The sequence below is a fragment of the Xenopus laevis genome, chromosome 5L, assembly GCF_017654675.1.
Source record: "Xenopus laevis strain J_2021 chromosome 5L, Xenopus_laevis_v10.1, whole genome shotgun sequence".
Lineage (NCBI taxonomy): Eukaryota > Metazoa > Chordata > Amphibia > Anura > Pipidae > Xenopus > Xenopus laevis.
The window spans coordinates 138,561,426-138,573,512 of record NC_054379.1 but is presented as its reverse complement, the minus strand read 5'-3'; the positions used below and the strand labels follow the sequence as shown (position 1 = coordinate 138,573,512).

At 40.0% G+C, this 12,087-nt stretch overlaps 1 protein-coding gene across 1 annotated transcript; it reads right to left on the bottom strand.

Moving 5' to 3' along the window:
- Positions 1 to 1,308: 1,308 nt before the first annotated feature.
- Positions 1,309 to 10,586, bottom strand: LOC108717125 (thiamine transporter 2). Its single transcript, XM_041563474.1, has 5 exons — positions 10,330 to 10,586; positions 6,238 to 7,009; positions 5,859 to 6,054; positions 3,787 to 3,928; positions 1,309 to 1,622 (listed from the first exon to the last, which is right to left on the bottom strand). The coding sequence occupies exons 1-5, from the start codon at positions 10,477 to 10,479 to the stop codon at positions 1,473 to 1,475; spliced, it is 1,410 nt and encodes a 469-aa protein (XP_041419408.1). The 5' UTR covers positions 10,480 to 10,586; the 3' UTR covers positions 1,309 to 1,472.
- Positions 10,587 to 12,087: the final 1,501 nt, after the last annotated feature.

Below are 12,087 nucleotides of genomic sequence, written 5' to 3'. Positions count from 1 at the left end.
CATGAGAGGAATCACAGGTCTTTGCGCTTCAGAATGGAGCAGAAAAACCTGCACCTGTACTGTAAAGTGCAGGGCATTATGCAAAAAACCCACAAAAAACCCCCATGGAGGTTTGCACTTTATACCCTTGGCATGCATTTTGTAAATTACCCTTTTAGTGCTTTAAAGGAGAAGGAATGGCGCTCTTTACTTGGGGGCACCCCAAAGGGATCGCATTTACTTACCTGACACCCCGGGCCGGTGCTCCTATCAGGAGAAATTTGCACCAGTCCAGGGGATTTTCCATCGAGCACCACAGAGCGATCGGCTTCTTGCAACTTCTTTCTTCACACTGTGCCCGACTTTTGGCACCACCAATGAAATATGCCTTTTTCTTCTTCTTTAAGAGACATGTACACACAAAACATTTGCTGAGAATATTTAATAGAAAAACTCATGATTTAAAACTCATAATTAGTGATGGGCGAATTTCTCCAGTTTCAGCGAAAAATTTGCGAAATTTGTGAAACATCGAAAAATGTTCAAAACGTGAATTTTGATGCATGCGTCAATTTTAACGCCAGCATTAAAGTCAATGAGCGTCTGAATAGTGTTGACGCCGGTGACTTTTCCGACATGCGTCCAAAATTTTTTGACAACGGCGAATTTTCACTAGAGAATTTTTGGGGCAGTTTTGCAAATTTATTCGCCGGGGGCGAAATGTGGGAATTTGCCACAAATTCGCACCTGGCGAATTTATTCGCCCATCACTAATCATGATTAATAATCCCATCAGGTTCTTTTTAATGGTTCAAAACAGGCAATACAAGTCTTGGGGGAATTCCCACATACATGAAAAATCTATGCAATTTTGCAGCTTATATTTTGTTATTATCAGTCAAGTATTTATCAGGCTGATATCTGTTTCAAATGCTTTAAGCTGTCAAATACCATTCTGTTCTGGGGGGTTTGAGAGCTCCACATTGTCCAGCGTCAGCAATGAACTCTTTCATTTACTGGCCATAAATAATCCTGATATACTTTGTCCTGAATAGCTTGGAAGCACAATGGTATGTATCAGCAGGAAAACATTATTTAGTCAGTAACCTCCTACTTCCAACAGTGACAGTTAGTAACATTACATATTTCACATGAATAAAGTACATTCATACAAACAAGGACAAGCTTGTCTGAAATGTGATGTGTGGTAGGTGATTTCCCCAGTATGTTTCCTTGTATGAAAAAATCAAAAGGAAGAAGGGCAAAGGAAACCACTTTAGAATACATTCACCGCATACAAAGGGTAGTCATAGACTTGCCTTTGGGGCACAAAATGCGTAAGTCAGTGGAGTTACTGAAGTTTTAAATGTAATTTTCTAAAAAACACTTTTTTTAACTTTGATTTTTGCAGCCCTCCTCGAGTGCCTGCAAGCCCAGTGGTTTCTTGCAGTATCCTTGTATGCACAGTATTGGTTCAGGCAGATGAAGAGTCATCAGTTTATCCCATAATGATGAGTTTTAGCTTTTATTGCACTTTGTAGCTGATTGACTGGCCCCTTGCAGTACAGGGGTATCAAGAGGTACATGCTCCTTACAAGAAAAATCCCAGCAATAACAATAAAGTAGCTTCCATACACGATAAACTGCAAGAAGAACAGAGAAAAAAAACAGTGTCCGTGTTTTCAGTAAATCTTTAAAATGTTTGTTTATTTCACAAGTTTACTATGTTCCTTTGGAGGGTTGGACCCACACATTGTTGCAACTTCACACTTGGGTATGTAAGTGCATCATTTTGGGATCTCCAGACCTCCTGGAAAAATGACTGAATCACAAAGTTTATTTGAGATACCACTTGTCTAATTCTACCAACATGGTAGGACTTTGTATGAACACACTTTCCCAAATACAAAGCTGTAGGCAAAATCAATTGCTTGAACAGTATTAATAATCAGCCACTTAACTTAAAGGAACAGTAATAAAAACTGGGTAAATAGACAGGCTGTGCAAAATAATAATAAGAAAATGTTTCTAATATAGTTAGTTAGCCAAAAATGTAATGTATAAAGGCTGGAGTGACTGGATGTGTAACATAATAGCCAGAACACTGCTGTTCAATTCTCTAACTTTGAGTTAGTCAGCGACTTGAAGGGGAGCCACATGGGACATAACTGTTCAGTGAGTTTGTAATTAATCCTCAGCATTCAGCTCAGATTCAAACAGTTATGACCCATGTGGCCCCCCTCAAGTCTCTGATTGGTTACAGCCTGGCAACCAGGGTAACCAGTCAGTGTAAACCAAGAGAGCTGAAAAACAGGAAATAATGTTCTGGCTATTATGTTAGACATCCAGTCACTCCAGCCCTTATACATTAAATTCATGGCTAACTGACTATATTAAAAACATTATTTATTTTGCACAGCCTATCTATTTACACAGTTTTTATTTTTACACTGAACAATATCTTTAAGTGCAGATGCAGAGATCGGCATTAAGTAAGAATATTGTGTAAAGAACTGCACAGCATTATGTTCTACTGTCCATGCCTAAGCTGCCCTGATTTACTAGCACAGAGGTGATCTGACTGACTGCCAGGCCAGTGATGCCAGTGATGTAGAGACTAGGCAGGCATAGGAAATTTTAATTGCAGGCAGGCACCAATCTGGAATACCAAAGAGTAGAATCCAGGAGCCCACAGTTTAAATAATACAAAAATTTCATTTTACACTATGTATAAAAATAAAAGCCTTACGCGTTTTGTGTCACCAAGAGACACTTAATTATAGGCATAGAGAGCCTAGGTGAATTTTTATGACCACACCCCAACAGTTTTGCTAGTGATGGTGAATTGCCCTTTAAGTTGCAAGTCCACGTTTCCCCAAGAGGCCTGCTTATCTTAAATTGTTGCAATTGTTTCTTTGCTTATCTTGATTGTTACAAATGTATCGAAGTGTCATGTATTCTGAGCTCTCTTGTATCTTTTTCTGGCTGTTCAGTACAGGAGATCAAAGAGAAAGTTGGGACATTTCAGTAACAATCCGGGACTGCAGGTTGAGCTATCAAAATTGGGACTGTCCCACGAGAAACGGGACAGTTGTGAGTTATGTAACAGACTATTCTCGGCTTGCTGCAATCATAAAACCTCATGTTCCATAATACCTTATGTTCCATACAAAAAAGGAGGGTTGTGGGTGCACTCCTAAGGTCATATATAAACATATTTAAATACAATAGTCCCCTGTCTAAAAAAGAAAAACAGGGTTTTTTGTCACAAAGTTATGATCATAAAATTGATATTCACCATACCACGTCAAGCTAAACCCCATATGGCGGTCCCTAACTTGTTTACCTGTGATCAAAATATAAAAGCTTGGTTTCAATCTGTGGACTAGATCCTCCTCCGCCACCAGCATATGCGGCTTTTGAAGGGGAGACTGCCCAGACCTGTTTTTCTTTTTTAAATACATTCATTTGCATATTCATTGAATTATTTAGACAGGGGATTATTGTACTTAAATATGTTTTTATATGGCCTTAAGAGTGCACCCACAACCCCCATTTTTTGTACCTTGTGTTCCATAGCCATGAGTCATTTGTGGTTATTGAGACAAAGGGGCTCATTTACTAAAATAGGTGCTAAATTGCACCAGTGCCCTTACCCACTAAGCTTAGTTTTGATCAGCCTACAAGCTAGAGAAGCAAAGATCTGATAAATGCCCTGCAAATTAGCACCAATGTTTATTAGCTCTAGATATTTCACAAATTCAAATTATACAGGGGGGGGGGTGCTTATTTTGCTCTATACTGTACCTGTGTGACAATGTCCAGGGCCAGGCCTCGAGGATCCACCACAATAAGAATCAGGATTGTCTGAAGAACTAGTGCAACAAACGTGTTAAAGCCAAAGAGCAGTGCATAACGTTCCATGCTCAGATTAACAGCAACCTGGTACCTATAGATAATTAAACTAATTATTGGAAAAGAAAATAAGTGTTCTCCTATGTATAGGCTACGTACCCTTTTTAAATGCTAGGCACAATTATTCATTTTCACCCTTATCAAGGATGGTAAGTAGGATAGAGCAGGCCCAGACTGGGATACAAAATAGGCCCTGGCATTTCAAGTACTCAAAGGGCCAAACAGCCCCCACCAGCCCAAAAAAGAGTAACTCTCTATGGTATCTTATAGAAGCCCCTCTGGCATTTGCCAAAATCCACGGATTGAAAGTCTGGTTCTGGGACAGAGTATCATGAAAAGGCTCTATGGGGCATATTTATTGTGTAAAAACGGTGGGAAAATACACCACAAATTGCCAGGCTTTGTCGTGTAAAACAGTGTAACATTTTTACACATTTTTTCTTAGAGTGACTTCCACCAGAAGCAATGTAGAATAGCAGTGGCATATCTGGTGTTTCATAAAATTACAAACACGTGATATTTTACACAGCTTTTTACCACCGTTTTTTTCAGCGAATTTCATTTTACACATAACAAAAATGGCCTTATGTGTCTGTGGCTTGAATGTAACTGACATGGTGTCCGGGTCGGACTGGGGGGCCCAAGACCCACTGGGGCTGATGTTTCAGGGCTCCGACTTCAACCAAAAGAACTGCTTTAGCTCTGTCTCCCATAATGTACACAAGCACATAGAGTCTCCTAACGGTCTGAGAAATTGATCTTAATGTATGTTGACATTCAAATTGTACTTTTGTGTGTTGGTTTTATTGAGATGAATAAAACACGCAACTTTTAACAGTAATACTGTGGTAAGCCCAACAGGGGTCGCATTACCTCCCGCAATCCTAGTTTAAAACAACCCGCCTCCCATGGCATAGGGACCTGTTATGCAAAATGCTTGGGACCTGGGGCTTTCCAGATAATGCATGTTTCCGTAATTTGGATCTTAATACCTGAAGTCTACTAGAAAATCACATAAACATTAAATAAACCCAATAGGCTGGTTTTGCTTTCAATAAAATTGTATCTTAGTTTGGATTAAAAGAGAAGCAAAGGTTAAAACCATGTACGCTTTATCAGAAAGGTCTATATTAATACACCAGTAAACCCTCAAGGTAATGCTGCCTTGGGTCAAAAGAAACACCACATTTATTTCCTTATATTATGTATACATGTCCTTCTGTATCAGATTACCTTTTTTTTTCATCTTAAACCTCCAGGGCATGGGCTTGAGCATGCTCAGTTTGCTCCTCCCTCCTCCCCTCCCTGCTGTAATCTAAGATCAGAGTTATGAGTGAGCAGGGAGCAATATCACACCAAGCTAATATGGTAGCTGCTATTCTAAACAAACAGAGAGCTTCTAGAGTGGTTTACTCTTGTATGGTAAGACATTCTACAGAATAAATATAGTGTTCTATCTTGCACTAGTGTAGCTAATCTATTGGCAATAATCTTGCTCTGTAGCTTTCATTCTTCTTTAAATACAAGGTACTTTTTTATTATTCCAGAGAAGTAATAAAAACAAATACAATTTGGATTATTTGGTTAAAATGGAGTATATGGCAATGGCAGATGGCCTTTCCATAATTTGGAGCTTTATGGAGAACAGGTTTCGAGGTAATGGATCCCATACCTGTATACAGTATACAACACTAAAATACCTTTTGAGCTTTATTGTTACCCTTATCATGTTCTCTGTGCATAATTCACACTGGATAAAGGTGGGAGGAGAAAGGAGATTCAAAGGCTGTAGTGGGACATCAGTGCTTTCATACAGCACTCAGTCATTCCACATCATGGTGCTTTGCTCTCCACTGTGTTAAATGTTCATTATATAATTTTAGAATAAATTTGACTTAGTAAATCCATTACATTTTCATGTTGCTATGGCCAGTAATTTGTTTGCTCAACAAAGTTATACTTACGTTGCAATGGTAATGAGAAGCATGTAACAGGATTTGAATATGATGAATCCAGCATAGCACATCCAGATATTTCTGCTGTAAACCATGAAGATGAAGATGGCTCCAGCGTCAATGGCAGAGAAAATGGTAAGAGCCAGTTCTCCAAACACATCCCAGTTCACCTTCACATATCCCACCAAGAAAGACAAAACAGCACCTAAAATGATTTTTGTCTCTGAATTTATCTCTGAATTGCATTAGGGCAGAGGCACATTGTAATACTCAATTAAAAAAAGACTCAATTAAATTGACAGCAAAGCATTATGGGAAACAGAAATGTTACAAAAAAAATCCTAGATGAAATTAATGCCAAAATTATATCAACACAAAATGCACTCACTAAGAAATGTGGATATGGCCTGAGCTCCGCCATTGTACAAAGCAAAATTCTGAGAAGGTTCTATGTGTTCCCATAGAAGCTGCACATAATTTATAATTTGACTATATCCGGCTGTTGCAAATGCCCACCACAAGGACCAGTACAAGATTTGCTTAGAGGAGTAACAGTCTTTCATTTCTTTACCCAGGCGCCATAGTAACTGGAGGCATTGATTACTGCCTTTGTTCTCAGTTTCTGTAATAGTCACACTCTGTATTTGCTCTGAATGAGGAGATTCCATCTCTTTGGATAATATATTTGTAGTGTCTCCAGCCATCTTCCTGTGAACAAACATAGTCCTACTGGGTAAGGGAAGAAACAAAGAGCACAAAAAAGCCATCGAGGTTGATGTCAATGAGATTACATTGAGATAGACTAATGAGATCCCTGCCAAGGAGACTAACAATTGTCCAATCACTGCACCAAGGGCAACACCAACCAGTGTTATGCTCCGGCAGTAACCAGTTACCTTCTGGTAATGTGCAATGTCAACCACACTGTAGATGTAGGCGTAATATGCCGGATCACAGGCAGTAAATATGCCATAGAAAAACTCCATCACTTGCATTGCTGGAACACCATGGGTTAGCAACGATAAAAGCAACGAGATGATGATTCCGAGGCCTTGCAGGATTATGACTGGCTTGTAACGCAGGTAATCTGTTAGCAGGAATACTGGAAGCAACAATGCCAGGTGACTGTAAGTCCACACTGGAAGCACAGAGGCTGACACCTGTAAAGTTAGAAATTACAAAAAATAGCTTATTATTGAGAAGGTTAAACATCAGTATATACATTATTTATAATAGGACAAGGCTTCTGCATATGAACTCAAAAAAACATGTTTAAGAATCACCTACATTTTCACTCCAATAGAACACAATCTTTGAAAGCAAATATAGATAAGTTATAAAACTGTGTTCTGCAATGTCCTACAATGTGGAACTGGAAGAATACTGTTTCAGATATAAAAATACAAAATGAAATTGCAATGACACACCAACAATGACACATCATATTATTTCTGTCAAAACATCAAAGTAAAATAAAGTAGATCTGCTGGACTACAGTGAAGGTAATGTCTCGGATAACTTACTGTACATGTGATGCTTAGCATTACACATAGATCCAAGGATGACATGGCAGGAACTGCTGAATAGTCTGCATGTAAAACTTAAAAGGAGATAGCTGCTATAATTGCAATAAGGAAGCGACCCATGATATTATTGAAGAATCCTTGAGCAGACTGCTATAGCCTTCCACAAACCCCATTGAAGGCCATTTAGGGCAAGATTTGGGAAGAATGTCTGGTTTCTCAACTAGAAATTCTGAAAGCCCAACTTGAAGGTTACTTAGACTAAGATCTTGAGCGAACACTTATTTTCTAATGTAACTCTTTCGACACCCCTTTTTGTCGGTGTTAGACTCCACGGGTGGCACTTACCTGAGCCACTCTGAAAGTAGTATTGGGAGAGACTGGGTACTTGGTACTTACCAGCGCAGTGTCTCCACCTAGTGGTATCTGGGAATGCACCAACAGGTGGCCCCACTAGGAACAAAATAATAATGCCCACACAATATTGGTTAAACTGAATAACTGTTTATCTAAAATAAATTGCCATCTAATACATGCAGCATCCTAACCAGTGACAACAGGGCCTCACTAACTAACGTGCTAGCGAAATCTGTCTACCTAACTAAAAAAGGCAAAGTCCTTTAATGTCCTTTCAATAAACAGTGTCTGTATCTTTAAGCGCTTCTTTTAGGTACTGTCCCTTTAAACAGAATACTCACTACAAATCTTCTTCGGATGCTTTACAGAGTTCTCTTCAGGCGGGTCCAGCACATTTAGACATTACAGTGCGACTACCAGCTCCTTTGGATCCTCAGATAGCATACCTCCCAGCTGTCCTGTTTTTAGAGGGACAGTGCCTCTTTTGACAGCTCAACCCGCAGTCCCTCATTTATACTGGAAAGTCCTGTTTTTCTCTGCACTGAACAGCCAGAAAAAGAAGCAAAGTTTCTAACTTACAATTAAGAGTACACGTGAAGCTCACCTAGTCTCTTGGTCGGATTTTCCCACGGGGTATCCTGTGCGTGATATCCCAATTTGGTCAATCTGTAGAAAAATGTGAAGGTGTGGGACAAATCCAAGGCAGCATCTGGACTGCAAACGCTTCTTTATTGGGGGTAGAGGTACCTCTACCCCCAATAAAGAAGCTTTTGCAGTCCAGTTGCTGCCTTGGATTTGTCCCACACCTTCACATTTTTCTACAGGTTAAAGTTTCTAACTTAATTGGCTTTTGGCAGAGAGCCCAGAACAGCCAAAGCAGCAGCCTCTCATCTCTCTGGGCCCATTGGAAGCTCTCTGGCCTCTTTCTCTGTCCACCATGTGGTTCTCTATGCCAGGCTTTCTTCTTTTGCCAGTATCTGCGACTTTCTCTTCCTGCTAGCCACTCACTGGCAGGGTCGGACTGGGGCAGCAGGACACCAGGAAAAAAACCTCGCTCCTGTGGGCCCCGCCGGCCCAGATCCACACTCTGTGGTTCCTCCTCTTGCAATGAAGGCCTGAAGAAGGACCCGAGGCCTTGCAGACCTTTCGCAGACACGTTCGAGCACGTGCGCACACTCTTGCACACGCGCAACATGGGCAGCAGAGCCCAGTGCTGGGGGGCCCTGAGACTGAAGCACCGGTGGGCCTCAGGCCCCCCAGTCCGACTCTGCTCACTAGCTGCTGCACTGAGATCACTGAACAGCTGGTTGCTAGGTAACAGCTTACAGCACACAGACACAAGCTCTATGCCTGAGCCCTGCTTACAAGTGCAAGGGTTTTGCACTAATTCCCTACACTACCATACTGTAGATATTGGAACAATGGCCCTGTCAGAAATGTAGTTTTTACGCATTTGAGTTTGGTCTGGCAAGACACTCTTTCTATAACCAGCGATTTCCCCTTGCTTACTTCTTCTAGCTCAACCTCCCCTTGATGCCATCAGTGTTTTTTGTAGGAAGGTAGGTTCAGCATCAACGGTTAAGGGGTATCAGAAAGGACGCACATTCAGTTGGAAGGACTGCCAAAATGTCCTCCTCCTGCCTACTTCTACTGAGATGTAAACTTTCAAATATCATCTTTTCAGCAGCTGTCGTCATTTCCTTGATGTAATAATGCTGCAGCAGATAATTGGGCAGTTGAAGGTTGCAATTACAACAGTTGAAGTGAAGTAACCAGAGTAATATGCTAAAGTAATATAGAGACCTATGGCAATATAATATTGGTGGCTATTGGTAACCACTTTCCGTTTGCCATTGTTCCTAATACTAGTGAATGATAAGTACTCTATCTGAGTGACAGATGGACCTCATCATCAAACCGCTTGAGTAAACGTTTTTTTCATGTGGAGGTCTGATAATCAACTCTCAATGTGGATCCAATTTAAGTATGTTTTATCAGCTAGTTTTAGGAGTGATGATAGGTGAAGAAGGAAGTTTTTGTCTGCTCTCTGTATTGTTTGTGCCAGAGATAATCAGACAGCCTTTATTAATGCCCAGGGAGGCATTGCTTTACTAAGCCAAATACCTTGTGATAAGGGTTAGAAACCCCAATGGAGCTCCTTCAGCATCCTGGTGAATGTAGTCTGTGGTTGTATTGCCCCCACATTGAAAATCAGGATGGGAATCCCTAATGCTGGCCATCCATAGGGAGATCCACTCATTTGTCGATGTTGCCAAAAAAGAGTTTCTCTCTCCAATATGCCCACCTTGAGGTGTGATATATCCGGCTGATCCAGCAGCTCAGACACGTTTAGATGGGCAGCTGGTAGTTAAGATGCCCATTGAATATGTCTGTGCTTAAATATGGTATCATATGATCAGCTGGAAATGGGAATTCCTTTCATTTTAGATTTAACGCCAGTTAACCTTTAAAAACTGCATGTTACTCTTGCTTTAAATATGTACTATGAGCCATAAAGAAAATCTGAATCACACTGGAGAGTTACTGGCTGCATATATAGTCCTTATTATGCACCTTGAGTACAATAGTGATTAATTTACCTGTTCAGCTGTCAGATTGTGATGTGGTCCTATAAGATATGCAGCAAAGAATGGTTCCACAGCTCTCAAATTCACAAAAAATCCAAAGAGGCAGAGAAGAATTGTTGGATATTTCCAGCCATCGGTGTATTGCTTGCAGCACCCTGCCATAGCTCCTTATCTGCTGACTTTCTGTGCGTCCCATACACATTGCCTGATGTTACCTGTGCGGAGTGTGCTGAGCAGACAGGGTACTGCTAAAAAGGTTCTGCAAGTGGGAGGAGAAAATAAATTTTGTGCTTTGTAAGAGAGAAACTACAAAAGTGTACACATTCTTCTCTTAAAGACAGTATCATCTGAAACAGTTTGTATAAATAAAGTGTAACATTTTGTTACACTGAGGCAGAATTCCAAAAATTCAGAAACACTGAGGGTTTCTCAAAAGTTCTGATTTTTTTCAAGGATACTTCCTGGCTAGTTTCATGAAACTTCAACAAATTGACTCTTTTATCAAAGCAGATTAATCCTTTGGTTCATCTGTATGTGTTTGACAGTTTGAGCAGAAAATGTAGTTCCAAAAAACTTTTCCTAGACATGAATTTAAAATTCAACAGTTTCGAAGTTACAGTATTTTAAAGGATAAGGAAAGTTAAACTAGAAATGTTGTACATTATGTTATGGGCTTATGTAGCAGCCGAAGGCAACCACAGCCCTTAAGCAGGGAAGCTCTGTATCTCCAAAGATGCCCCAGTAGCTCCCCATCTTCTTTTCTGCTGATTCACTGCACATTCTCTGTGCTGCTGTCACTTACTGAGCTTAGGGACCCACTCACAATATACATTACACACAGAATATAAATGTCACAATATAAGGTTAATTATTGGTAATTAATATAGATACATGACAGCACAGAAACCAGTGCAATTAGCATCAGCATTTAATATTCCACCCCATAGCATCAGTTTATATTACAGGCCAACCTCATTTTCTGCTGGATAATTAGTGACGACCCCTAAGCTTAGCTTCTCAACAGCTGCTCAGAGCCCACTGAGCATGTGAGTGTCACAGACACTTTCCAAGATGGTGACCCCCTGTGACAAGTTTGATGTCCTGGATCATTGCTGCTATTGACAAGCTGAAACTTTAGGCTGGTATGATAAGTTCAGTATATAAAACATGGCATTTTTAGATTTATTCATTTTTATTTAAATCTCTTTTATTTTTCAAAAACACGTGCATTAACAAATGGTAAGCATATATATTTCCAATACAGAATTTTCAAAGGGAAAGGAACATTAGTATATGATAACTTTGATAATGAATTGTTAGATCTATTCATTTTAAGGGTTTACTTCTTCTTTAAAATGTAATAGCATACCTCCCAACATTTTGGAAGTAAAAAGAGGGACAATTTTTTTTTTCGCACGTAGCGCAGCATTTTTTGACCACACCCCTTTCTGTGGCCACACCCCCTAATTACATGTTTTTTTTACAAAATTTGGCAGGTTATGAAAGTTTAAAAATATTTCTCCTTATCTAAACTGTGTTTTTGTGTCTCAAAATTGTTACAAAGTATCTTATTTGCACCTGTTAGCTGTTCTGGGCTCTCTGCTAAAAGCCAATTAAGTGAGAAAATTTGTTTCTTTTTCTGGCTGTTCAGTGCAGAGAAAAGAGGGACTTTCCAGTACAAATGCGGGACTGCGGGTTGAGCTGTCAAAAGAGGGACTGTCCCTCCGAAAAAGGGACAGTTGGGAGGTATATAATTGGTATTAAATGCAG

Excerpts from the sequence above, each read along its gene's own strand:
- LOC108717125 (XM_041563474.1), bottom strand. The coding sequence starts at position 10,479 with ATGGCAGGGTGCTGCAAGCAATACACCGATGGCTGGAAATATCCAACA. Across the intron at positions 6,055-6,237 it reads GGCCATATCCACATTTCTTA|GTGCTGTTTTGTCTTTCTTG; the intron begins GTGAGTGCATTT and ends AAATCATTTTAG. Across the intron at positions 3,929-5,858 it reads CTTCTCATTACCATTGCAAC|GTACCAGGTTGCTGTTAATC; the intron begins GTAAGTATAACT and ends AATTATCTATAG.